Source organism: Suillus discolor, assembly GCF_016758755.1.
Source record: "Suillus discolor strain FC423 chromosome Unknown F5147scaffold_39, whole genome shotgun sequence".
Taxonomy (NCBI): Eukaryota; Fungi; Basidiomycota; class Agaricomycetes; order Boletales; family Suillaceae; genus Suillus; species Suillus discolor.
This window is the reverse complement of record NW_024541286.1, coordinates 58,586-85,913: the sequence shown is the minus strand read 5'-3', so window position 1 is coordinate 85,913 and position 27,328 is coordinate 58,586. Positions and strand designations below refer to the sequence as shown.

Sequence of the window (27,328 nt, the reverse complement as noted above, 5' to 3'; positions counted from 1 at the left end):
GAGAAATCTCTCCAGTGGTGATCTGACCATCCGAGTAAGCCACAATGACTTGGTCAGAGGAAACCAGAGTTCCTGGTGTTGTTCATGGAGAACGACTATGGATGATGTTGTGGGAGAATGAGAGAGAGGGATCGTTTGCACCCGTCCCAAATAATTCCATATTAGCTACCCTGGGAACTATCCAACCGGTACTCTGAACCAACCGGAACTAACTGATAACCGGTACATACGGCTGAATGACCAGCATCAGAGAGTGGGATCGTTTGAACCCGGCCCAAATAATTACATATTAGCTACCCTGGGAACTATACAACCGGTACTCTGAACTGACCGGAACTAACCAATAACCGGTACATCCAGCTCAATGACTGGTATCATTTTTCGAAAGGAATCTGCTGCATGTGCAGACAGTTCTTAATATATGTGACATTGCCGGGCAGCATAACATGCATGTCCAGTCAGCCCGGTGGAAGTGGCATTGTCCATGCGACCTTGCCATTGCTTGGCCTTGTGGTTGAAGAAATTGACCGACCACTGCATCTCTTGTTTGACAAGAATAACCTCTTCATTCCAATGATCGCACAGTGCCTTTGTCCGGAGCCAATTTACCCGATAAACTATTGTTGGAGCATGTGAGACCGGATGAGCCAATATCACCAGGATGTCGTGGATACTCACATTCTGTCATCCAGTCATTTCCGGATGTATCACCCTGAATGTCAATGGACCAGAACCATGCGAGAGTAGCGTCCCTCTGACCACATGCATTTGGATCTGCCACTGCAGTGCTTGCTTTAAGGTGTTCTTTCTGTAGGGGAAGATATTTCTTCCGGAGGTCATGATCAGGGAGTTTAGCTAGCTGCAACAGGCATTTTGAATATATCCTGGCATTGAGATTGACTGCTGCCTCCACCGAGCGAACTTGAGTCCATGCCCTGGTGGAGGAGGCTTGTGACTTAGCTGACCGGACAGTATTCCGGAATATAACAGCTTTATCTACCAAATGAACTCTAATTGCATGGAGGGCGTCATTGGCCTGGCCTTCACGGAGGGCGGCTTCTTCTGTCATGAGATGGGTGAGATCCAATGCATTGCATCTGTCCATTCCAAGATTGGAAGGCAAAGGTATAATAGTGAGTTCCGGTTGAAAGAGGGAGGTATGATGTGGTGCCTGATCTGGATGGTGGTCACAATCATCGAGATCGGAATAATCGTCCAGCGAATTATGAATGGGGTCTACCGGAGGATCCGGTTCATCAACATCAACTCCAAATCCAAGATAAGTTGGTGCCATCTCGAGAAAGCTTGTAATGCGAGTTTGTAGCTTATCCCTGAGTCGGGCCACTCTCAGCAATTGAATATCTGTAGGATGCCTTCCGAGCCTTTTCACATCTCTAGAGAGAGAGATTTGGGATTCTTCTATGGTGAGACCAGTTGCTAGCCAAGTGGCTGCTCCTCATCGACTGAGGAAATTGTTGACTAAATTATAATGACAATTTTGTGCCTCCAGCAGGCGCAACTCCTGCTGCTTTCTAGTTGGAGCTATAAATACATGGCATCCGGATCATAATCAGAATGCGATCCGGCCCGGATGAATGTTGGTGGAATTTGACTTGCCCTTTTCCAACCGGACCTCATAAATGTCCATGGCTGTTGGATCCTCCAGTCGGTTGGCCTGAGCAAGTGCCTCCTCTGCTTCCCAAAGAATGACCGTGTTGGGGTGAGCTGTCTCATTAAGATTTTGGAGTGAGAGTTTGCTCTCTGCAGCACCCCTGGCAGCCTCCTTGAACTTTCTGCACAGAAACTTAGCTGCAGAGCAAGTGAGCCGGGAATGAATTAGATGAGACCGGACCATATTTGTGCATCCAGAGGTTGCCAACTCACTTATGCGAATCATTTTCATGAAGTTGGAATCATTCATCTGATAATCTAATACCTCCTTGCGATGCAGAGTTCCCATGCCCCTGGCCGATGGAGAAATTATGTTCAAAGTTGCCCAGAGTGTTTCCATGATCTCTCCATCTATCCTGCCGGTCCCGTGGATAAAATTTGATGCATACCAGACATAGCAGCTGTCCTGATGCCCATGTACATGCCACAAACCTATTCTAGGAATGATATCCATGCCCACAGGGATCAAAAGATACATGCTGGATGCGATCCGGTCCTTGAGAAACTTATTATACTGACAATTTATGTCATAGAACATTATCACACACGAGATTCCATTGGTATTGTAGTTGAGTGCTTGACTCAAGGCATAGTCCATGTTCATCTGCCTGATTAGTGTGGGTGAGATCAGTAAGACCAGAAATGCACGTAACCGGATGCAATGTGTATTCACCTTTCACCCTTCTGAAAATCCACCATGGAATGTGGGACAAAACATCCATGGCGTGCACATGCACATCCTCCTATCCCGGTGGCTTCCAGCTTTTGCCAGGAGGCATTTGCTTGATTGACTGCATGGTGATTGTTGCAATCTGACTTTTGGACGCGGTCTTGGGCAATAGACAAATGATTCTTGTATCTTTCATCTCTGACCATGAATGCAAGACCATCCATCAATGATACTTCATCGGATGGATTCACCGGATGGAGGTGCTCGGCTTTAAAATTACCATCCATGACGAAAGTCCTGGTGAAGAGCCAGGAGGGGGTGTTGTCGGGGTCAGTGGCTGTATCAGTTGACAGGTCCAAATTTATCCCCGGTTGAGGACACGCAGGACAAAATAGGGCGAGATCACCGGCCTTTGGCTCATCATCTTCGTGGGCAAACCCATGCCACTTGTAAAGCTTGCATTGGTGCCACTGTCTGGCAGTTCTCATGAGCTCTCTGTAGCGATCCTGCAATTATTGTTGTTCAATGACCGGATGGTGAAGTAAAAAAAATGAAAACCGACTTACAGGAACCATCAATGGAAAGATGCTCGAGGTTAGCCTCCGGATCTTACTGTAGTAATTCATGGCTGATGTACCACATTCTAGGTTGTCTAGCAGAAAGTCGTCCAAGACAGAGAACATAAATGCAGTTTTTGGTCTGGTGAAGGATGCTGGAAACAAGCCTGCTTGAAAGAGCTGCATATCCCGGTCGAGAGCACCGGGGCAGTGGCAATACCATATGGATTGGGAGTGAACACCGTATTTGTCTACTATGGTTGTAGCCAGATGATCTGAGTCTGTGACAAGTGGAATGGAAGCTCCCTCCGGATAATCATCATAGTCGATATTTTCATCAGGTATTGGACCAATCAAAGAGGTCGGATGTGTATTCAGTGCTGCTGGGACAAGGAGTGCCGTCATGAGCAAGGTGAATGTGCAGGCCGACTTTAATGAGTGAAGTTTCTTGAAAAAATGATCCGGTCCATTGACTGATACGATGGAATGGATGCCTTTGATGTTGGGTTCTGCAGCAGTCTGTGCAAAACAGGGGCTCGTTGAAACAGCCATGGCATTTATAAACCCCATCCTTCTTGCAAACTGCACAAAGCCGGTCCAGAGGAGGGGCCTCTCTGACCATCAGTAAATTTATGTAGTCCTTGAACTTGCACTTCCATTGCTGGAGATATTCATTCTGACTCTGCATGATCCGGTCAGATGCAGACTGCCGAATCAGAAGGACTTCTGCTTGCCAGAGATTTTGGTAATTTAAGCTGAGGGATGTCGCCTTGGTCAAAGTCAAAGTCAGCACCCTCATGGAGCATCTGAGAGGACCCGGCTATGTGTTTTGAGGGAGATTTTGTTGGTGATGATGTCACCGACTTTGTTTTTGGGGACCATGAATCTTTAACCCATGATGACCTGGATCCTCTGGAAGTAGTTTTCTCCTTGAGTTTATATAGCTGAGGCAATCGTTTCCTCATCGGAGGAGTGTATGCAATTCCCCTTTGTTTAGTATTTGCCATGATTGATACCACCACCTAAAAGGATTGTTGGGCTGGGGAGTGTACTCAAGCTTGATGATCGGCAGTGCATATGACTTCACATTGTGCTTTCCTTCAACTCCGGATTGAGTGATTTTAATCACCGGATTACCACATTTTCTGTTCCTGTTTGTCATTGAGGTAACTCAGGGCATCAGAAATCTCAGAACTTCATCTCCATTTAGGATATATTAAGGTCAGAGCCACTGAGATTGCCATAAGTTTCATCATTTAGAAGTTGGTTAATCAAACACATCGTAATCCTGCCATCATCACAATTCCCATGGATGTCATCCGGTATCAATGTGTCTCCCTGTGCTGTATGACATATTTGAGAGTATGACTGTATGCTGCCTGTATACTATATGATGAACTTGGTGTATGTTTGTATGTTTCACAGTTCTAAATTCTATGAACCGGAAACACAGGGCATGTTGAGCCTGAGAGTATCATGCCGGCAGACAATCTCTTGTTCGGTTTACTGTTGGATACATGGTGGCAATTGGCTATGTGACCTTATACTGTATCCTTTCTTCTACCAAGACCTCAACTGCTTTGCAATGGACCGATCCAACTCATCAGTACACAGCCCTGAAAAGACCAAGCAGAAATTGACTGAGGAAGAGCTGGTGGTCTTACAATCTCACCTAGAAGAATGGAAGGAAGCCACCGGTAAGGATAGAAAAACGATTCTGAGGGTGGTCATAAAAGAGGCCAAGATGCAAGCCCCTAAGATGGATGCCAGGCTTTTGAAGACAAGGAAATCTGTGAGCAGCCGATCCTCTAATTGTATAAATGCTCATGATGTATTCAGATGTACTGGGACTGGTTATATAACCGGAGAGCTGAAAAGACTCTCAAAAAACAAAGCAAGTTCAGTAAGAAATGGACTGCCCGGTTGGTGATAGAACACCAGTACAAGAAGGAGATCCTTGAAAAGACTGGAGCAAGGCCAGGAGGGAAGGAAATGATTAAATACTACCAGGGTGCGGTCAATGCAATTATGGGCGGTTTATCTGAAGAGCAGCTAGAGGAATCAAATAAGACTGCGATAGAATGGTCTAGCAGGGCTCCTCCTACAGATGTCCAGGCTGAGTTTGCTCAGAAGAAAGCTCCTGGTATGATGAAGGATCTTGCGACTCAGTTATGGAGGCAGGCTGGTATGAGGATATTCATATTGTCGGCATGGAAAACCGAGGAAGGTGAAGTGAGGATCAATGGGTGAGTGACATTTTCATTCTCTCAGCTGGTAAAGATGGCCTGATCTCGTCATAAGAATTGACTTCAATGACAAGTTAGAGGGCAGTAGTTTCACAGATACAAAGGACTGGAAGCCCATGTTACCGGAGTGGAATGCCTATGTTGGAGAAGAGTTCGGTGAGCTTGTTTGTGCAATGTGGATTGATCCGGTCAAGTACTAACATCATGTCGTAATACCAGCAGTTGACCGGAATGATGATGAGGATGGCAATGAGGACAGGGAGGAAAAGGAGAACAGAAACCAAAGGAGAAAGAAGGAGGAATTCACTTTGGAGGTGGATACCTATGGGCTGCTGGTCATACTGGATATGAAGTCACTTAACCTGGAGGACAAAAAGTCTCTGATCCGGACATTCCTCACAAAACACTAGAGTAAATTTGACAAATCAAATATCCTGAGAGTTGATAAAGCAACTATGTGTTTTGCAGGGTTTTGCAGTCAAAAGCCTAAGGCATCTGTCCCTTGGTCTGCAGTGAGGGAGGCTCAGGACGATTTTATTGAGGCCAAGTTTTTACCATCCAGCGGGAAGATCCAGGATCTGTCAAAGCTTCAGTGGCATGAGGCTGACCAGCTCTTAGAGTTCTGGCATCAGTGACAAAAGGACAAGGTTCGGCCAACATTTGAATTCAAAGCCTGGCAAGACCAGGAGAAGGAGATGAGAGAACCGGTGGAGAAGATCACAGGGTGCGACTCTAGCACTATATGCAGTCAAGCAACAGCAAAGACCAAGGTTCCGGTTAAAAAACGACCTGCGAAGTCGACCGGAAAGTCATCCAGGAAGCCGACCAGAAGGGTGGAACTGGACTCAAGTAGTGAGAGCGAGGATGGTAATGGTGAAGGTGATGAAGAGGTTCAATTACCGCCTTCAAAGCTCACATTGGCCGGAAAGCAGGGCAGAGATGTCCAATTTGCTCCAGTTAAAAAACCTGCAGGCATGACCGGAAAGTCATCCAGATGGCAGACCGGAAGGGTGGAACAGGAGTCAAGTGGTGAGAGCGAGGATCTTGATGAAGCTCAAGGCGATGAAGAAATTCAATTATCAACTTCAAAGCTCACATCGGTCGGAAAGCGGGGCAGAGCTGTCCGATCTGTTCCGGTTGAACAACCGCCTAGCAAGTTGACCGGAAGGTCATCCGGGAAGCTGACCGGAAGGGTGGAACAGGAGTTGAGTAGTGAGGGTGAGTTTGGTGATGAAGGCGAATGTCATGAAGGAGTCCAATCCCAGCCTTCAAAGCTGAAATCAATCAGAAAGCGGGGCAGGGCTGTCCAATCTGATTCAGAGCAAGATTCCTGCCTACTGGTCAAGAAAGCCAAACCAAATGTCATTAGGCGCAACAAACCATTGGAGGACAATGCTGGCACTCCTTCAGCAGAATCATCCAGTAACCTTGATAGGGCACCACTGCCTTCAAACGATGCCCGTGGAAGTCGCTTAGTAGGTCCTGCATCAGCCATCCAGATGAAGGAGACAAGGAATAAGATACCTGCACCCGAACAAACAGCTCCTTCCACCACACAGGCCACTGGTAAGAAAGCCAAAAGAGATGGAGCTCAAGTCCACAATCCGGAGCCAAAGCAGTCGACTAAAACTGCAAAGATGTCTTATAAAGTTAATTACATGCAAAGGGAGTAATCCTTGAGATTCATTGAATGTACTATACAAGGGGTAGAGTATTGACCGTATATATATCAAGTCGACAGTCGGTATATTGATATCAATTGAAATGACAACAACAACTCATTGGTGGACTGAAGAACTTCCTGGCTGACAGACACTTCTTCCGGTGACATTGTACCATGATTCCTTTCCATCTCCAACCAGTGGATCGCCAAGCGCAAATCTTGTACAGCGCGCTGGATAACAAATCCGATGGGTTCTGGTCCACCAACTATGCTAGAATTTAAGTAATTTACAATGTGATGTTGCATGGGATGACTCACCCGAGTGATCAGGCAGAACATGTACGGGATCCAGCGTCTCAAATCCCATGTCCAAATGCATGTCATCAAGTCGATTATCCACTGAATTCACATTTAACAGTGCTACCAATGAATGAAGAGACTTACATGACTGATCCGGAAAATCATGAACCAGATGGATACCAAAGCCCATATCCAAAGGCCTGTCTTCCGGTTCAAGATCAACTAAATCAATATTTAACAGTGGAAACCATCACAATGATCAGACTCACCTGACTGATCTGGTAGATGATCAACCGGATTGATGCCAAAGCCCATATCCAAAGACATCTGGTCCGGATGCTCATGTTGAGCCGGAGGTGCATGATCAACCGGATGCATGCCAAAGCCCATATCCAAAGGCATCTGGTCCGGATGCTCATGTTGAACCGGAAGTGCATCGAAACACATGTCCAGAGGACTGTCTTGCAGTGGAATCTCTTTGGCTGAATTGGAAAAATGAGTTATGCAATATATTAGATACATACTGGAGACATACCCGAGGTACTGGCCGGACGATTGACTGCCAGACAGTTTAAAGGGCTCTTCATTGGATCAGGTGAATGGTGGAAATTTAATTCATATAGGTGGGGGAATCCCATGTCTAACACTTCTGACGCCGGTTGACTTGGCGTCCGGTTGAAAGTCATGTTAATTTGTGTTCCTCACGCCTCGGCTCCAATGTGTGAATCAAATACAGCCGGATAATGTTAGTTTTAATGACGCCGATGGGACAATAATGACATACCAACAATTGTATTCACACGATCACAAATGCCAAATATTTGGAATCGAGAACCAGTTATTGAACGGCGTATTCGGCAATCTCCGGAATCACCTGGACATCCGGTAATTTTCCAATTGCCCAAGCATCCATTGTTCCCTTCCGGATCTCTTGTCCAAGCTAACCTGCAACCGCCAACGTCCACTGCTACAATGTCTTCCAATGCTACTACTCCTGCTGCTGCTGCTGCCACTGCCAACCAGGCGCTGATTGCTCTTCTTGACAGGCTGAATGAGCTTCTTGAACAGGTCCTGCGGTCCCAGTCAGAAGAAGAGAAAATGAGATTGAGCCGAACCATTGTGTCTCAATTGGTATGTTTCACATTCATTTATGTATTGTATGTATTCATTCCCTTCAAGAACCATGCTATCTGTTCTTACCGGACAGTCGCCACCTACATCCCCCTTTGCCTGCTGTCAATGGCAGCTGAGATCCATCGTGCTCAGATGGGTACCGTGCGCTTGGTGCAAGTACCGGATTGGAATCGTGTTGGGAGCAATGAGGACATTTGCCGGGGCATCCCTTGTACCCCATGACATTGGGTCCGGCACCTAATATTACCACCCCTACTGCTGGCGCCACATCTGTATCTGTACCTCAACCGGCACCGGTACCGGCACCTGCACCACCTCTATTGCTGCCTTCAATCGCTACTTTACTGGCTCCCAATACGACAATCGGCATCCCTGGAGGTACCAACTCCGGTGCAGTTCCGGGGCCATCAAAACCTCGCAAAAGGCAATTTAGTGCGAGCCCTCCCTGTCTGGTCAAGAAGGCCCGGAAGGCTGCCCCGAAGTCGAGGCGGATCTTAACTGACACCGATACTGACACAGATGGAATTCGCATTGGGAATTGTAAGGTGAAGGGCAGAGGAAATGAAAAGGGCAAGGGCAAGGACAAGGGAAAGGAAAGGTGAAGGCAAGGGCACCATCACCGGATAGTGATGAGCAAATGACAATGGAAGTCGATGATGATCCAGAAGTTGATGTAAGTTGTTGTGTTCATTTATTTCATGTGACTCATAGCGGTACTCAGGCCCAGAATTCAACACGCAACATGATGAAAAAGGTATGCTCATTTTTTCAATCTCAAAGGAGCCAATATTAATTTTCACAGAAATTACCGGCCGTGGTCATTACTACACGGCCGATACCACCTGCCAAAGAGAAGAATGTGACTGATTCAGAATACCAACCGGAGGACGATGACGAAGATCAACTCGAACCCCGTGATGACTCTCAATACAAGCTGAAAGGTGAATATCATTTATCTCTACTGGTTGGTGACTTATCCGGATGCAGCCAAATGTCAAGCCGACCAAAGGAGAAGAACCAGGTATGTTTATTTATTGTCACACCGGTGATTTGTGAGGCTTATATCACCCTTTATCATAGTCCAAGTCCGGGTATGCTACAAGAACCGACCAGCCCAAGGTGAAGGGCAAGGCCAAGCATCCACATCTGGTAAGACATCCAGGTACTGCTCATCCGGTAGCACCATACTGATTCTCAATAGCAACCCATTGGTGCGCCTCTACTGCCATGTGAGAGATGCACGACGATGCAGTTGGAATGTGAGAGCTGGGTGACCAAAAGGGGTGAGGTTGCACATACTTGCACCCTCTGCAATAAATGGAGGATGAAATGCATCCGGCCAACTGAACCAGGACACGCCTACGACCGGTACTGGTCCGACCACCACACCTACCCCGCCGGTCACACCCATCGCCACTCGATCAAAGACCACCGCAAAGAGCAAGACTGGCAGGCAGTCTAAACGAAAAGGCAAGTTTCTTCTTTCAATTCGTGCTTCTACTAATTGATCCCTCCAGACATTAACACTGAGCATCCTAGTCCCATCCCAGAGGAACCAGATGTCAATGTTGAGATGGACACTGTGGTCACAACCCCCGGTCGTCCCAGCACCACCCCAGATGCAGCACCAGTAGTATCTGAGCACGATTTCCCTGTTGATCAGTGGATCAAACCTATGGATGACCGCCTTCTTGCCTCCAGTGCAATTCATGGACACGCCGGACAATATCCAGGTACTCGCCCATCTATCCGGCTCGCACTGAACGACCCCCCTCTCCTGCTACAACTCTCATACCCCTTCAGTCCCACCAGCGTCGTTCCTTTAACTACTTTGGAGATGGACGCCATGTTGGCTCAACTTCAGATCGATATGGATCAGCTCTGCACACGCGATGACATGATTCATGACGACCTGTCCAATCGCATCGACCGGCTGCACGCTAATTATACACAGCAATTGAACACCCAGAAGGGACTGGTGGATCACTTGGCTGTTCAGATGGGCAGCATTGCCCAGTACTTGAGGGACAACCAAAGGAACACTGCAGCAACCACCTCCACTCCACCAGCATTCAATCCACCACCCATTGTCATTCCTGGTACTCCCATATTCCCTGAGTTTGGCTCTATCAGTGCCTTGGGTCGAGCCGTCACGAACAATGTCTTTACTCCGGATGTATTTTCAACTAATGCACGCCCCAGTGGTGATGGCTCACCAGTCACAAGGCACGAGCAGGCACACGCATCCGCCTCTACCTCTACCTCCACCTCCACCATTAACCCTATCCCTACCATGGTGGTATCCGCTCCACTGATTCATCCGGTTGGTCTACTTCCGGTACCACCTCTCCCAGTTGGTGCACATCCGGTACCACCTCCCCTGGTTGGTGCACATCCGGTACCACCTCTCCCGGTTGGTGCACCTCCGGTACCACCTCTTACTGTCCCGATGGAATCTATGCCTTCCACTAGCACCCTTCACACATTGGTCACCGGGCCATCAAATGCGCCAGAGGATGGTCAGTCCATCTCAGCTCCTTTGCCAAACCGGTCATTTGCACCTCAATCACGCCAAGGTCGGTCAGTGAGTGCTAGGCATGCTAAGAACACTTCCGGTAATGCGCCCAAGTAATAGTAGTATACATTTTTTTTATTTTTACTTGTGGTTTTTACCGGTGAACATTGTGTTGTTCTTTCAATGTGTGCAGTACAGTTTGTCACATAATTATACAGTTTACTTGCATGACCTGCGTGTGAATGCCTGTAAGGAAGGTGTTGCTTGGTTAGCGTGTTTCATAACATGGTAGATTGTACCAGATGGTGTACTATATTTACCGGTTAGTGTATCCAAGATATACCAGACGATAGGTTTGAGATGCATGATGGATGTACTGGATAACATAACTACCGGATAATATACGTACCGGATAATATGCCTATCCAGATCACATATCTACCTGATAACATACCTACTGGATCATTAAATTTAGATGCTAGATGAACCGGACCTACTTGTTTCCATTGTAAACCAGATTCACCATTCATGATGTCCTACATACTAGCACATTCCTATACCCATTGTTTATACTATATTCCCTCGGCCCATCTGTTCGTGTACTCACATTCACTCGGCCCACTCTTATATCATGGTACAATTATTGCCATGGTCCCATCCGTTTACCTTGGGTACACATTCATCCGGCCCACTCGTCTCTTATTGTAAACCTGATTCACCATTCATAATATCCTATTTACTAGCACATTCCTATACTACTGTCTATATTATATACCCCCGGCCCATCCAATTATCTCGGGTACACACATTCACTCGGCCCACTCATCTATCATGGTACAAATATTGCCATGGGCCCACATGGGATGGCCCGTCCCTATTGGTACATTGTCACCCTCGGCTGCCCATCTGAGACAGGTATATGTTACTGTATTATGTGCTAGTTTACCCTATACCGCTCTTTCCCTGCTGTGATAAGTCATCTTCAGCATCCTGTAGCTCGCTGAATATGTCTTGGACAACTCCAATAGCCGAACGAATCCTGTCGGACACACCAGTTGCCAGGTAATCGAGCAAGAGCTCATTGATAACCTCTCGAGGCTCGCCTCCGAGATATTTTCGCAAGGGACCTTGCAATTTTTTCCTGCGTGATTTCGGCGCATCTGATGAAGTCTTGTCCCTGTTGACCTGAGCTGAGTAAAGGCATTCCATTTGAGACACAACATGAATGCAACTTACATGACATTGGATGAAGTCTTGTGGGGATTTGTGTTGTCCCTGTCAACCCGAGCCAGATATTTATCTTTCATCTTAGCACTAATCATGGACTTATTACTGCCAGCGCATGCAATGAGTAACTATGTTAGCATAAGAGATCAATGTAAGAATCAAGCACATACTGTGCATAGTAAGCACATTTGTGCATTCGTTTGGCCTCTTGACGTTCTTCCGGAGTATTGTAGAGCTTGGGTCGGGGCATTGAAAACAGTGATGAAATTGTGGGGTAGAAATTGAGTAGAGTTCCGTGAGGAGTTGTAATTCATTGTGTGTGGGACTTTTATAGGACCAATTCAACGCGATTAACCAGTGCTGGTATAGATAAATCACAGTAAGCCTAGCTGCATATTCAGGCCTCAGGACCTCAGATCTAGTAATTTCAGCATAAGCATCACCCACTAAATATGCAAGGCTGTATATGTATCACCATGAGCTCACTTTTCAACCTTGTTGATGTCGCTTCAAATCAGCAGCGGTGCCGGGTTTCAATCGCATCAATACATAAACTGTGACCTCGTCAGATTCATCAATATTTGTTCAGCTCAATCTCAAAATTATTAGTCCATGAAGTTCATGCGTGAATGTGTGCAGGAGTGACTTGATTACGCGGTATACAAAGCAACAAGAAGGCGACTATTCACAACAGTTACAACTATATAACAGTGAAGCAACCAAATCAGACTTTGGCAGCTTCGCCTCGTTCAATGGCTCTCCTCAATTTCTCCTCACCCACTTCAAGTGAGTCAACCTTGGAGAAAATAGCGCGTGGTACACCCTGAACTTTTGGTGCGACATTGTCCCTGGGAAGGTTTTAATGAGGCTTGTGGGCGGCTTGGACAACTTACCAGCCATTGAAGACTCCAATATAACGACCGCGCGTCACACAGTAGTAAGGGGCACTAGGATTGGCCGCCGCAGGCATGTTATACAAGATGCCGTGGTAGAAGTAGAGGAAGCACTTGTCAGCCATGGCATCTGCTACTTTGGCGAAGAACTTGTGTGATTGCTCGATTATGGTAATTTTTGGCAACTTATCACTGTAAGAGCCTAGGGTCACATAGACAGACAACGTATTTGGGTCGGCCACATAGTCTTCAGAAGGGATACCGGACAAATTGAGGCCACCGTTGGACGAGGCAGTTGTCTTCAAGGATGGTTCACCAGGACCCTTTGTATTGGAAGACGCATCTGAGAATCAATCAGCATGCGAATCAATCGGTAAAGAAGCTAAGGAAATTTGTACGTACCATCAGCAGTTGGAGCCATAATAGAAGTCGTCTTCAAGGATGGTTCACTGGGACCCTTCATATTAGAAGATGCATCTGAGAATCAATCAGCATGCGAAACAATTGGTAAAGAAGCTAAGGAAATTCGTACGTACCAGCAAAAGTTGGAGTCATAATGACATTGACAAGGGCCTTTGCCTGACCAGGCGTCAACCGTAGACTAGCAAGTAATTTGGAGATGGCATCTTTTGGTACCAATGTGAGTATAGTACGAAGCCATGCAAGCACCAATAGGCGTACCTATGACACTGTCTGACATATCATCAGAAACTACAAAGGGCGGGGTGGAGGGAGAGGTGGCAGCTTGAGGGACAGTTGATTGAGTCATTGCAACAGTAGAGTTGGGTTAATTAGTTGGTTGGCAATGTCTTGTTAAGTAGTCGGTCGATGGTTCAGTACATGGAGGTAGCGTGGTCGAAGATGTAGCCAGAGTTGAAGAAATGGAAAAGCAGTTCAAGAATCAAAGGCAGATGGGTCGAGGGAATATGAAAGAGAATGTCGTTTGGCTGTGATGAGCCATGGAACTCGACCCGTTAGGCAAGAACAAGGTGTACATAGGACAGCGCTGGTGAATCTGGAACTGTAAGAACATCTTTGATTTGGTAATGACTTTGTACATATGATGATACTCATCATACATTACAGTTCTTTCTGGTGCTAGAAGCCCTTACTCATCACGCATTGCGGTTCTTTCTGGTGTGGTGTCCTTTTTTGCTGCTTATTGATGTTTCCTCCCCTTGAAATAGCATAGAATCAGACATACATGGGTAAGTGCCAGTATTTGTATGACTCAATGTGCATGAGCGCTACGTTAATTACATGTACAGACATTAACCATGTCCAGTGCGACAAGTTCGGAAATGTAGTGCCCAGGGCACCTAGGATATATCCTCGGAGTCGATGGATTCTCGCATATGGTGAGTCACCCATTGCATGTTGACCACTGGGCCTTGACACAGCCTCTTAGACATGTCTAATCTCAGAGGCCGCCCTTCCAAGTGTCCAAAGCTTATTCGACACAGAGGTCATAGTGCCTCCGCTGAGCTTCATATGCGCCATCTCAGCTTTGCCCTAAGATCCGATGGTGGATTCGGCCTCCGAACATCTTATCTTCCTGCTCCAGCACCTGCCGTAGAACCTGCAGAAGCACCATCTCACGTATCCGCTGAAATTGACCCATGGAACGAGATGGAGCACAGTGCTATATTTTCTCCAGAAGACCTTCAGCCAGGTGACGAACCAAGGCCACGAACACACTGACAGACACCAGGAGTTTGTCCTTTAGTTTAATCAGTAGCACTTATCTTAACCGTAAATTTGCAGGATGACCCAATCCTCCTTTGGCTAAATGAACGTGAAACTTACTTGAACGAGCTTCTATACCTGGAGGGTCGGGGAAAAATGACCATGAAGCATGTTCTTGTGGGAAACCTTCGCCCTCTTTCAGATGTCAAGAGTGCTTTTCAATGGAGCTATTTTGCCATGAGTGTGTTTTGTTGTTGCATGCCAGTGCACCACTCCATAGAATTGAGGTTCATAAGCTATCTATTGCTCTTTGCTAGTTCTCTTATCATCCACCGCTGTTTAGGAGTGGAAAGATAGTTTTTTTCACACCACATTGCTCAAACATCTCGGTTTCTGCATTCAGCTAGGTCACAAGCCAGGGGAATCTTGTCATCGCCCACACCCTGCCTATGACAATGATTTCGTTATCATCGACGTTCACGGTATACATGAAGTCAGCCTTGACTTCTGTAACTGCGAGCACGAAGCCCCGCATTTCAAGCAGCTCCTTCATGCCCGGCTTTTTCCTGCAATGGTTATGGATCCTCGAACGGCTGTGACTTTTAGCGTGCTGGATCTCTTCCACTTGTTATCTTTTGAGTCCAAGGTCTCTGCATATGAATTCTATCACAGCCTTGCACAGAGGATGGATAATACTGGCATACGGCCAATTCGAGTATGTTACATTTACATTGCTTTTATAAACAAGTACACTGATATATGTTTTTCAGGATCGATATTCTGTCTTTCTAACAATCATGCGCGAATGGAGGAACCTCAATGCACTCAAGCATGCTGGCCGTGGGCACAACCCTGCTGGTGTGGACGCTACTCAAGAGGGAGAACTCGCTGTTTTATGTCCTGCGTGTCCCCACCCAGGCATAAACTTGCCCCCAAATTGGGAAACTTCAGATCGGCAGTGAGTGTTTGATTTGATGTGCTATGAACATATCTAACAGCTTTTAGATGGCTCTACACAGGTTTCTTTGCAATTGACAGCCAATTTCTGTCTCAAGCGCCGGCTTGTCTCCTCCAATGCCAAAGATCCAGGGCTCACACGTGGTTGGGGTTATTTTGTTGAAGAACTGCCAGTACAAGACTTACTTGGCTGAGAACTCAGGCGCTGTTCAAGAGGTAAGATCTTGCACTCAATTTTTTATCATTATGATTGACAAACTCCTCATTCTGACAGAAAAGCACTTGCGTTAGTCACAACACTGTCAACATGGCTGATACCAAGGCTTTGAAGGGTCTGGCTGCAACTGGTGTCGGAACAATTGATTGTGCCCGACATGATATGAAATTGCCCAATGGTGTGGGTGATCTTCAAAAGGGTGAAAAGTGCATACCTTTCTCTATGATGTCAGTTCTAGTATTCATTGTGCTACAGATACCTGAATATGGACTATATTGTATTTTCAGCTCTCGCCAGGTTCCCTCATCTCACTAATGTCAATCTATCGTACAATATCGCCTGCCAGTGGCACAAGAAGCTTCAGGGCTGCATTCCTGGACTACCCATCAGGCTCCAACCTGGTGAACAGCGGGACCTGCTCTCAGAGATATCCAGCACATCTGCGAAAAAGATGTTCAACTTCTTCGTGCCTAAATTTCATCTTGCAGCTCACATCGAGGCTTGTCAGACTGCGTTTTCATTTAACTGGACTCTGGGCATCGGTTGAACTGATGGTGAAGCACCTGAACATGGATGGGCCAATATCAACCGTGTGGCTACAAGTACCAAGGAGATGGGCCCTGGCTCCTGCCATGAGATTTTGGATGACTTCTTTGGAGATTCAAACTGGAAAAAGATTACTGCACTAGGTTCGTATTTTTTTCTTCTTAGAACTGGGTTTATCACTGACGCCTGTAATCAGGCAGAATCATGTCGAATAAACTTAAGGAAGCGGTCAAGGCAACACAAGAACACAAGCTTGCATTCGAAGAGCTTGAGAATTCTATTACAGAGTCTGACTTGGGTGTCTCATCACTAGCAACATGGAAAGCTGAGATAGAGGCTTGGGAGACCGACCACACTAAGCCAAATCCTTTTGAACACCGAGTCGACAGTGAGTCACACCTTATGAATATTTCGATTAGTGTTAAACTCCTCGTAGCTATGACACTTGCAGCTGTACACCTCGAACTCGCGCAACGAGATGCCAGGGAGTTAGAAGAAGGGACCACAATTTCCCTTCATGCAGAGTTATCTTGTAGCATGCTTATTAGTACAGGTATCAATCTCGAACATGCGCAGTAAGGATCCTATAGTAATGTGTTGAATTCGTACTGATATATTTCCAGGTGTTGTTTGTTCACTGGGTCTGCATGCAACAGACACCCAACGCACAAAGATTCTCACCTGTAGCAGTGTACTGCAGTGCCGCATCGATGTTTGGACCGGCATTCAAACTTTATATATGCCCTCAGTTGCCAACTTACGTGCAACGGGCTTCACCAACTCAAGGAGTGACGATGATGATGACAGCAGTTGCCCGAGGCCAAACTTTGACTTGGGCAAGGCAGAAGACGTTCAACTCTTGTTACCTTCTGAGATTTGCAGTCTGGTGCCGTGCGATCAAAAGCTCCTCGAGGCTGAATGGTCTCTCCGCATGGCACAAGCCCATGATGCACTCAATGAGTGCTGTTCTCATATCCGCCTCCGTCATCAACTCATGCAATTCAAGCAACAATATATCCGCGGGCAAGGTGCGAATACTTGTGCAAAGAAGACACTGGATGCTGTGGAAGACTGTCTTATCATTAGTCACGCAAAGTATGTGTGTGCGCGCAAGGCGCTCATAGCTCTCTCAGATCATGTCGACCATATTGGCTGGGAATGTTACGCTGACCGTCGGTCAGCGTGTGCGAACTAGGATAGGTCTTCTCAGCGACGACTCAAGTGAGTCTACTGAAGCTGAGGGTGGTTCTCGGCTTGACGGAACGTCAAGGGTTCCTCCGGTGATCTCGGTAAGACGGCGCTCGTCGAGATACAGGGCTAGCGGATACGTGCTAAGTCATATGGGAGCGGCTTGGAAGTGCGGTCTTATCCAAGGAAGCTGGTAGGCTTAGATGAACAAGTTCTGGGATGAACCTAGTAGATTAAAGTAAAGTCTAAGTACAATAATCTGTCTACTTATATGTGCTACATATAGGTATTCTAGCTCAGTCTGTAATCTATAGTATATCTAGGATCTATGATAACAAGACATGAGGTTCAGATAGGGTACATGAGGCTTAACCTCTGATCAAGCATGCAGCGCCAAGTGCGACTGCACGTAGGTACAGGAAGTGCCAAGAGCGCTCCGGATCTTCATGAAGCGACATGCGGTATGCATGCGCTGATCTAGGGTGACCATGAGGCGTACAGCCTCCATGGATCAGGTACAAGACCATCTAGGCCAGGGGCAGGGTCATAGCGCCAGGGGTGGGGTCACAGCGCCAGGGGCGGCGTCACAGCGGTCCAGACCACTGTCTTTCTAGGCGTGGGCAGCGCACCGCTGCGCGGGGAGTCTAGCAGAGCGGGGGCAGGCGTAGGCAGAGCTGGGGCTCCTGTAGGTGTTACGGATGCCTGTAACAGGGAACGGAAGCTGCAGCCACTCAAGAAGTCCCATCTCTGGCCCATGGGGGATTTCACAGGACAGTCGCAAGGGACTGCAATCATGTCTTGGATCTGGTTGACGTACGGGATGTCGGATGATGATAGTGAAGGCTTGCAGGATTGTGAGTCCTTGTATTGATCTATCATACTCTACTGATTGGAATTGCTAGCGCTTCACATTGAATGGTGTAAAGCCAGGGCGCGTCGTGATAGGTGGGGCGAAGAAATTCAGCTTTTGCTGGAAGAGATGCAACGTATTCTGCTCTTTCTCGACTGGCAAGCACGTCAATGGGACGAGCGCACAGGTGCACGAGTACCACAAAGACCTGAAGACGTCAAGGGTGTGGTCGCATATGCTAAGAAACAGGTGTTTATCCGGCACAGCCTATCCGAATCGTTCAAGGAGAAATGGAGGCAGGTTCCGGTATCGATGGCTTTGGGCGATGACGGAGATGACGGAGAGGGTGAGTGTCCTTCTCTCGATACCCCCTCCTCAAGAAGATTTGGCACATGATACATAGTATATTTATATTCGCTATTTGTACCTTTGTACCTTGATATGGACACTTTGTTTGGTGCAATGACTTCGTTTGATGCAGTCCCTGAGCTTCCCTGAGATGGGGGAATGGTTCCTTAGATTGTTTACTAGATTAGGCCATCAAGAAGACTCACTTCAGTGGGCTTCGTGGTCTTAGACGGCGAGCGGCTGACAACGGCGGAGAGGTACCTAACACGGAGGGGCTTAGATAATATTGGGGGGGCTGGATTACTGATAGATAGTTACACAGAGGGGATATATCTTAGGTATGGATAGGTAGCCTATTGGATGTATGAGGGTTTTATGCTTATTAGCCAGTTTGATATATCCTTCCCCAAATATGAGGTGAGCCAATGCTCAGAACAATCGCACAATTTGCTTCACATCAAGCTTGGAACATGCACTGCAAAACCCTGATGATCTACTCGAGGATGCTTCAGCTGAACTACTCGAGGGCACCTGTCATCTTAATTCAATCCCTATCTTGCTGGAAAATGATGGATGGATTGTAGGAGCCTACCGTCAGCTGTTTTTCTGGGTACCACCCGCTTCCCGAGAACAGCCATTTTATTATTTTGGGACTGCATCAAGTTGGTGATACCCAATGGGCTGGATATTGATTTGAGTCGCATGGCTCATGGAGGAAACTGGTCGAATTGCCAAGATGTGTGAGTTCTTAGCCTTGACGGTCCCTTGTAGTTACTGAACCACTATATCTAGCGCTATTTGTAAATGATCCCGTTGTAATAATACCCAGTATACGGTTCATTTTATGTCGATCCTATATCTGCTGTCAGGCTTGAATTTGAAGTTGTTCGCTATCGTCGTGGTTTGTAGCATTCCTAAAAACCTTCATCGTTACAAGGCAACATCTTCCCTTATTTTTCTCATTTACCTCATTGTTCCTTACTCTACAGTATATAAGACTCGCTTTATCTACTGTTAGGTCAGTTGATCTGACCCCCCCGAATAACATTTAGTTCAGACAGTTCTCTCGTCTGAAATAAGTCTATTCAACTATCGACTCTATCGTGTGAACATATTTGCATACACCACATATTTTGAACTTCCCTAAATCTAAATAAAAATTTCCCCTACAGCCGCCGTCAACAAGGACTGATCACCCTCATGCGTCGACGACCCTTCTTTACAAAACTATATCTCTATCCAAAACAAAATCAATGTCAAATGACAACGAACACAAAAACGTACCTGGTACCTTTCCGCTGAGCTCCCTAGCTGTAGTGAGCGGGTTGAGCGTTGACGCGGGTGCTCTCGACCTGGGTGTTGAGAGCGCATGGACTCGCGACGCGGCCATCGCTAGAGTCAAGAAGTCACTGAGTCTGAGGGTGGAAGCCCCGACTAGTGACCAGTTATCCACGGACTCGTGGTTGGGAGCTCTTGGAGCCCCATCAAAAACTCAAGGCCCGCCTCTCACAGATGGAGGTGAAGGGTCCGCCATGATGAGCATAAGTCCTATCCTTGGCAGCGTTAGCGGACTCCAGACGTCCCACTTTAGGATATGCACCGATAGAAACGTTGACTTAGATACCAATATTCAAAATGTCGCACATCACTCTAATGAAAATATTAGTTGGTTTGACGCACCTAACGACAATGATATCGGTGAAGTACCTGAGTTCCCAATACTCAAGCCAATAGTCCAAGCTATAACGTCAACGCCTCGCGTCACCTATGAACTTAAAGGAAAAGCTACAGAAGCTAGTAAAGACGCACCTGAAACAGATGACCTGTTTGAAAATTGGACCGAAATCGACGAGCATGTCGCTCGACTAAGTAAGCCCGACCCCAGAGACACAGACGAGTCACTAAAAAGACTCTGGAATGACAACAACTGTTGTGAGTCCCTTCAAGTCCAGAACCTAGCGTTGCAAAGGTATCGTAACCTAGCCCGCATCGAATTTGCTGAGCAGGGAAATCTCATTGAGAACCTGAAAGAACAAGTGCGGGAGCTCCAGAACCTAGTGATTCAGAGCCAGTCCCGCGAGAATGAGGCATGGAAGCAGACACAAGACACTTACCGTGCTCCGAACCTAAGTGAACCTAAAAACATGGAGCCCAAGCGTGAGGCACCGGTGGTAGCCCAAGAACAAAGAGACCCACTGAAGGAATCACAACGTCGGGAAACAACTGAAGACACCCGTTACCAGAGAGCATCATCGATACTCCCCGCTTGTTACAAGTAACATCGGTCACGTGGCCCCCCTATCATTTTCCCCTCATCCTCGCCCTCACCATCTACCGGCTCATCCTCCTTTACCGACTTTCCGTTGACCGGATCCTCGGGACCGTTCCCGTCCCTCGCATCATCCGCCTCTATGCACGTGCACGCACGTTCTTCTCTTGATTCAACCACCAATGTGGTCCCGCACCTCTGACTCGGTCTGACTCGTGCCACCAATGTGGCTTTCCTCTTTCTGTTTCCCCTGACTGCGGATCCCCGCACGTTGTATTCTTACCGTTGGTCCGTTCCAACGTTTCTCGGTCTCATTCCACATTCGACCATCCACCACTAATCCGGCTCTGATGCCAGCGCACCTATACCATTCTCACTTCCCCTTTACCCTTACCTACTGTGCGGTAGCCTTGCCCTTAACCCTCTCCACTTAGTATAAGTAGTCGGTCACACTGTACTAGATTCTCTAACTTGAATCTACTCAATCTTCCCTGGAACATACTTCCCTCTGAAGCCCCCTCAGCTTCAGTCTCTAGTATCTTTTCTTAGTCGCTCTTCGCGGCTAAGTCTACCTCAATCGACCTCATCATTCGGACAAGACTGTCCTTACCTTGAGCGACTTCTAAGACCTCCGTCTCAGAAGTCACGTGACACGCGCGTACTGTGATCACTGCCGACACGACCGTCGCCAGTATCACTTGCTATACCGGATCCTTCCGGTTACGTCACGAACGTTAGCGGACGACGCCCCTCTTAGGGCTCCGCCTAACAGATCTATTTGAGTGCGTAACACCACTGGAAGCTCCGTTAAGCGGGCTATGACGGGCCCAAATCATGGAGACCCAGAACCCAGTGACCCCGATCCTGCCTCCAGTTGTGACGATCACTCATCGACCGAGTCTGACACTGTAAAGCCCGTTGTCAGACATAAGAAGTCGCCTAAGACCCTACAGAAAGGGAAAACAACTCACCTCAACCTGGAAGTGTTGATGAAGCGATTGTCGAATTCGGTGTAGAGTTCCTAGCACTGGAACCTGATTCCGACCATGATAGTGACTCCGCTGGGACAAAGCGAACCAAATGACATGCTCGAAAAGAATATCGCGCGAAGCTGAACCTATTGAAATATCAGCAAGGGTTTATTAAGAATGAAACTCCATTTACTTACAATGGAGAAGCTAATGCAACCATGTACAAGAAGTGGGTGTGCGAAGTCCGAGACTGGAAGGACAGAGCCTGTCTGACCACAGGGCAAAGCATTAAGATGCTCGGAAAATATCTCAGTGGCCAAGCGTATCGATTCTATGAGCGTGATATACTGGACCTAAGGAAGGAATATACACTCACCACGTTCTTCGAACAATTATTTGATTACTTGTTCCCTCCAGACTTCCGCATGCAACAACGCCAAAGGTTTATTGAATGTAAGCAAGATGGCAAACTCTCGGTCCTAGATTACTTGCGTCATCTTCAAAATATTGCTGACACTATTGGCGACGTCGATGAGCGCGAGATGGTACGACAATTCTGGATGAACTGTCAACCGTATATCCGAGCGTCTCTAGTGGACAAAGGCTATGAGCCAACTACAGTGAGCTTAGACACTATTGAACGCAAGTCTCTCCGTATCGAGAGGGCGTACCTCGAAAACGCTAAAGATCCTAACGTGGCCCTAGCCCTGAATCCTACTTTGGTTGCCAGCTACGCTTCCCAATCAAACAACTCCTGCAGGAGGAACGCCAGGCCTTTTCGCTCGACGCACCAGTGAACCGACTCAATCGCTGCAAACGCTGTATCAGAAACGTCACTTCACAGGAACCGACAAGGAAGACCTAGACAGAAGCCTCCTACCCGAGGTACGAGAGCTCTCATCAAGCCAAAGAAGAATCCGGATCAACTGAAAAGGTTGCGTGAGCTCAACCAATGCTTTGAGTGCGAACAAACCGGTCACCTTGTGAAGGACTGCCCCAGATGACACCGGCTCCCGTTTAGGCCTGGATCTACAGTAGCTACTATAGGAGCTCGCGCAGTAGGGATCACTAGTAACGATATTCACAATGCTGTGATTGAAGAAGGTGTCGCGAATGGTCTATATGGGATGGCAGTTAGTCTGGCGAAAGATACAGTACTTGACACAATGCAGACACTCACCATCGTGGCCGATGCTCTATCGAAATTGAGGCAAGGTGTTCCCCTACCCACTGACGAAATATATGATCCCCTATATGACCCGTTGGGCAGAGATCATTTCAGTATATCTCAACATGGAGGACCCGACACTTACCTCCTATCGGACAAGCACAACTACGATGACTATATTATCTACCTTGACCAGCTAGCTGACACCAAATTTGATATCATGTCCTGGTTAATAGACAATAAACTGTGCAACTACGATGATCTGATACACACCAAGTCCTCCTTCAAGCCCACGTGGAACGGTATTGCGCTTAACGACAATCCGAATGACTGCCCGAGCCCTAATGCCCTCATAGGTCGTGGCGATGAATCAGACGTTCCTGGACTTATTGACGCTGAGACCAGTGATGAGGAAGAGGCAGACGTACCTCACAAACCTTCGAACTGCGCAATGGCTACCGCTGAAGGAACTGGTGAGACTCAAATGCTCGACCCTGCCACCATATCTGACTCACCGGTAATCCTCCCTGTCCCTGAGTTCAACAGCGGGCCGGACCTTGATAAATACGATGAGATCAGCAACCTGTTCTGCACTAGTCAGCCGAAGAGAGGTGACGCACCTGATGTTAGGTCACTCCAACGTCACGCATCCAGACCGAAGTCTATGACCAGAATACTTCCCAGGCCGCTCGTCATAATGATATTAGTAAACAATAGGCCGTGTTGGGCCCTATTAGACTCAGGATCCCTGACTGATTTTATATCAAGTACTGTCGTTGATCAACTGAAGCTCACTTACACTCTGCTGGATAAACTGATCCCATTGCAATTAGCGGTATCTGGGTCCCGCAGCACCGTGAAAGCTAGCACAACAGTGGACTTAAAATATCAAGATATCAGTGGCCCTCGTACCTTCGACATCGCGAACTTGGAAGCTTACGATGTAATTCTTGGGATGCTGTTTCTGTTTCAACATCAGATATTACTTGGATTTAACCCACCGGAGATCAAGGTTAGGAGTGTATTACCTTTACCAATCCGGGGTGCACAGACTCAAGTGTTGGAACTTAAGGGATTGAGCCCGGACATCAACGTTATTGAATCATACCAGAGAGAATTGCTAGACTATGCGAAGGATATCTGCAAAGAGGCTCATGAGACTCCTCTCCTGCCGTTGAGAAGCATCAATCACGTCATACCTTTGATAAATGAGAACGAAATGTACTCGTGGTGACAGTCTAAGTGCCCCGAGGCAATGCGCCCCCTCTGGAGGGCAAAGCGTGATGATTACATTTGAACCAAGCGATGGGAATTCGTCAGTGGAACCAACGCAGTGCCTATGATCATGATGAAGAAAACTACAAAAGATGGATCTCTGAAACTGTGTACCATGTTGGACACTCGCCAGCGCAACAAAAACACACGGAAACTTGCCTCCCCACTTCCCGATATCGATACAATCTTATGCAACGTGTCGTCAAAGCCATTTCGTTCCCTACTGGATGGGAAAGACGCCTATGAACAGATACATGTAGTACCCGAGGACATGCACAAAACTCTGTTCACAACACCAGATGGGACTATGATCAGCCATGTCATGCAGATAGGGGACTGTAACGCTGGTGCGACGTACCAGTCCTTGATGAACCACATCTTTGGCCCATACATAGGAGTCTTCATGGACATATACCTTGATGACATAGTGATATATTCTGACACTGCGGAGGATCATGTTAAACACGTTAAAATCGTTATTGACACCTTACGGAAGCATCAATTTTACCTTAGCGAACATAAGATGCAACTCTTCAAAAAGGAGCTTTGCATATTGGGCCACATCATAGATGATTCTGGAATTTGATTAGACCCGCATAAAGTTGACAAGGTTGTGAATTGGAAGACACCCACCTCGAGAGAACTCCGGATGCAATTTATCGGATCTGTTGGATACTTGGCTGCTGGGTGTGAAGGTGTCCGCGTAGATATGCAGCACCTTTCGAAGGTAGCTGCGCAGACCACTAAGTGGTCCTGGAACCTGACCGATCAATGGGCTTTCGACCTCGTAAAGGCATGCGTCGAGACTCACCGTAACATTCGACGTAAAGCTATTGATCTTCCCAAAGCTATTACCAGCACGTTACCCATTAACCTGACTACTGATGCATCTTTGACTGGTGCGAGTGGTGTGTTGTCCCAAGGCGTGGACCCAACGAAGGCCGACATTGTCGCCTTCTGGTCCGGAAAGTTCACCGTGGCCCAACAGAACTACCCGGTGCATGAACAGGAACTATTAGCGATTGTCGAATCGCTCAAAAGATTTCGGCACTTACTGATAGGTCTCAGATTCCGGATCTTCACCGATCATAAAGGCTTGGAATGGATCTCTACCCAAGCCAAACTATCACCTAGGCAGGCACGTTGGTTAGAGGCACTGAGTAAATTTGACTTCGAAATTATTTACCTGCCGGGTGAAGATAATGTCCTAGCAGACGCTCTGTCCAGGATATACAGTAATGAGCCTAAAGGTACCATTCGTTCAGCAAGCGAATATGTGAGCATTGAAGAGGACGACATACCGAACTCACTGCCCCTGCACTTGGTCACTGCACCAGTTTACACTGGAACACCATTGTTCCTTGGCGCAACTGAAGCCAGACGATCCGCTCGCATAGCTATGCAACGAATTCAGGGTGAAGAAGAGAACGGACCTGATACTCACCTCCAGTCGGCCCCAACTCCAGACGTACCGCCGGCAGGTGTATCGACACTAGCGACAGCGGCATCCCCACAAAGTGAATTACCTATGTCTCAGAGCCATCAGCCTACAGACCCCAGCCGGATCACGAGCTTACCGTCAATTAAGACCAGGAAAGTAACTCTGAAACTGGGTCCGACCCCAGCAGAGTCACTGGAGGGCAGGTTAGCGAATGACAGACAGAAGAAGAAGCAGGCAGATTCTAGAACAAACAAATGCCCACAAAGTCACATGACTTTGGACGTCATTGCCCAGGCGGACCCAAAGAACCAGGCAACCTCGGAGACATTGCTGGATACTCCCGATAAGAACACTCGGAACCTGATGGGAAAGAAGAACGACACAGTCCAGGCCAATGACATCAATGACATCACGGCCCAGACTACCATTTGAAGAACCTCAGAAGCCGCCAATTCAAACCCAGCTGAAACGGCCGCAAGAGACATCCTCTCTGAGTCCCCACCTTCTCTAACATCTGTAATTGCACTTGGCAACCCGTCTGTGGATATCCACGAGAAGATCGCTGGACGCTACAGGGAAGACAGATTCTTCTCTGGAATGTTAGACCAACCGCAGAACTTTAAGAACTTTGAGATAAGCAACAATCACATCTTCCTTAAATGTGATGATCAGCGCATCCTCTGCATCCCAGATATACTTATTGGCAATCGCCGTATCCGCGAAGTACTAATGTCTCACGCAGACTCTATCTTGGCCCACTTAGGACCCTCCAAAACACTCACATACCTGCGAGAAAATGTATGGTGGAAAGAGATGGTCAACGACGTCAAGGTATTCTGTGAGTCTTGCCCAACGTGCCAGACATCTAAACCATCTAACAATCACCCATACGGGCTACTCGAACCCCTCGAAGTACCTACGCACCCATGGGAAATGATAGGTATTGACTTCGTTGGTCCACTCCCCAAGTCTAAGACACTCAACGGTGTGTTTGATATGATCTTAGTCGTGATAGACCACCTGACTGCCATGGTACACCTAGCTCCAACGAAGCAAATGTACCGGGCGCGCGATATAGCCAAGGTAATGTTTAACTTAGTATACAAGTTGCATGGGATGCCAACGCGCATCGTTAGCAACAGAGACTCCCTCTTTACCAGTATCTTCTGGCAACGTCTCCACAAACTCACTGGCACCGAGCTCCGAATGTCAACATCCTTTCACCCCCAAACCGATGGTATTACCAAATGCGCCAACCGCACCATCACGCAAATGCTTAGGCAATGCGTATCCGCTACTCAGCATGACTGGGCAATCAAGCTGCCTTCTATTGAATTCGCTATTAACTCGACGAGCTCTGCTACGAGACTATCACCCCCATTCAAACTCATCTACGGCATGATGCCCCCCTCGATGATCTGGAACACAAAGTGTGAGTACCCCGGAGTCCACATCTTCGCTCAACGGATGAAGGACTCGGCCATGGCTGCACATGACGCCATCATCGCTGCCCGCGTTAAAAGCACATCCTTGTCG

At 47.4% G+C, this 27,328-nt stretch overlaps 9 protein-coding genes across 9 annotated transcripts; 5 read left to right on the top strand and 4 right to left on the bottom strand.

The window, feature by feature from the left end:
- Positions 1 to 565: 565 nt before the first annotated feature.
- F5147DRAFT_579550 (uncharacterized protein) lies at positions 566 to 1,456 on the bottom strand (the record flags this gene model as incomplete). The annotated part of the gene is made up of 1 exon (XM_041431493.1): positions 566 to 1,456. A coding segment is annotated over one exon (891 nt), but the record flags the coding sequence as incomplete, so codon positions are not given.
- A 114-nt stretch (positions 1,457 to 1,570) lies between these two features.
- On the bottom strand, positions 1,571 to 3,450 carry F5147DRAFT_775346 (uncharacterized protein; the record flags this gene model as incomplete). The annotated part of the gene is made up of 4 exons (XM_041441708.1): positions 1,571 to 1,809; positions 1,885 to 2,279; positions 2,345 to 2,847; positions 2,908 to 3,450. The coding sequence occupies 4 exons, from the start codon at positions 3,448 to 3,450 to the stop codon at positions 1,571 to 1,573; spliced, it is 1,680 nt and encodes a 559-aa protein (XP_041291076.1).
- Positions 3,451 to 4,483: 1,033 nt separating this feature from the next.
- On the top strand, positions 4,484 to 5,554 carry F5147DRAFT_775345 (uncharacterized protein; the record flags this gene model as incomplete). Its single annotated transcript, XM_041441707.1, has 4 exons — positions 4,484 to 4,690; positions 4,738 to 5,144; positions 5,200 to 5,300; positions 5,367 to 5,554. 4 exons carry the CDS (start codon positions 4,484 to 4,486, stop codon positions 5,552 to 5,554), a joined length of 903 nt encoding a protein of 300 aa, XP_041291075.1.
- Positions 5,555 to 5,839: 285 nt separating this feature from the next.
- Positions 5,840 to 6,817, top strand: F5147DRAFT_775344 (uncharacterized protein; the record flags this gene model as incomplete). The annotated part of the gene is made up of 1 exon (XM_041441706.1): positions 5,840 to 6,817. The coding sequence occupies one exon, from the start codon at positions 5,840 to 5,842 to the stop codon at positions 6,815 to 6,817; it is 978 nt and encodes a 325-aa protein (XP_041291074.1).
- Positions 6,818 to 6,873: 56 nt separating this feature from the next.
- On the bottom strand, positions 6,874 to 7,793 carry F5147DRAFT_775343 (uncharacterized protein; the record flags this gene model as incomplete). Its single annotated transcript, XM_041441705.1, has 5 exons — positions 6,874 to 7,073; positions 7,126 to 7,206; positions 7,252 to 7,329; positions 7,377 to 7,589; positions 7,643 to 7,793. 5 exons carry the CDS (start codon positions 7,791 to 7,793, stop codon positions 6,874 to 6,876), a joined length of 723 nt encoding a protein of 240 aa, XP_041291073.1.
- A 124-nt stretch (positions 7,794 to 7,917) lies between these two features.
- F5147DRAFT_654221 (uncharacterized protein) lies at positions 7,918 to 10,873 on the top strand (the record flags this gene model as incomplete). Its single annotated transcript, XM_041433851.1, has 8 exons — positions 7,918 to 8,238; positions 8,287 to 8,377; positions 8,431 to 8,839; positions 8,953 to 8,995; positions 9,044 to 9,262; positions 9,322 to 9,390; positions 9,443 to 9,524; positions 9,759 to 10,873. The coding sequence occupies 8 exons, from the start codon at positions 7,918 to 7,920 to the stop codon at positions 10,871 to 10,873; spliced, it is 2,349 nt and encodes a 782-aa protein (XP_041291072.1).
- Positions 10,874 to 12,707: 1,834 nt separating this feature from the next.
- F5147DRAFT_775340 (uncharacterized protein) lies at positions 12,708 to 13,645 on the bottom strand (the record flags this gene model as incomplete). Its single annotated transcript, XM_041441704.1, has 5 exons — positions 12,708 to 12,831; positions 12,877 to 13,219; positions 13,279 to 13,353; positions 13,413 to 13,502; positions 13,558 to 13,645. 5 exons carry the CDS (start codon positions 13,643 to 13,645, stop codon positions 12,708 to 12,710), a joined length of 720 nt encoding a protein of 239 aa, XP_041291071.1.
- Positions 13,646 to 14,286: 641 nt separating this feature from the next.
- F5147DRAFT_775339 (uncharacterized protein) lies at positions 14,287 to 18,818 on the top strand (the record flags this gene model as incomplete). The annotated part of the gene is made up of 16 exons (XM_041441703.1): positions 14,287 to 14,548; positions 14,615 to 14,803; positions 14,970 to 15,277; positions 15,333 to 15,520; positions 15,618 to 15,735; positions 15,794 to 15,942; positions 15,992 to 16,239; positions 16,297 to 16,425; positions 16,479 to 16,670; positions 16,719 to 16,857; positions 16,906 to 16,923; positions 16,973 to 17,381; positions 17,416 to 17,503; positions 18,085 to 18,324; positions 18,373 to 18,666; positions 18,724 to 18,818. 16 exons carry the CDS (start codon positions 14,287 to 14,289, stop codon positions 18,816 to 18,818), a joined length of 3,066 nt encoding a protein of 1,021 aa, XP_041291070.1.
- Positions 18,819 to 19,921: 1,103 nt separating this feature from the next.
- On the top strand, positions 19,922 to 20,947 carry F5147DRAFT_775338 (uncharacterized protein; the record flags this gene model as incomplete). Its single annotated transcript, XM_041441702.1, has 1 exon — positions 19,922 to 20,947. The coding sequence occupies one exon, from the start codon at positions 19,922 to 19,924 to the stop codon at positions 20,945 to 20,947; it is 1,026 nt and encodes a 341-aa protein (XP_041291069.1).
- Between the last annotated feature and the right edge of the window lie 6,381 nt (positions 20,948 to 27,328).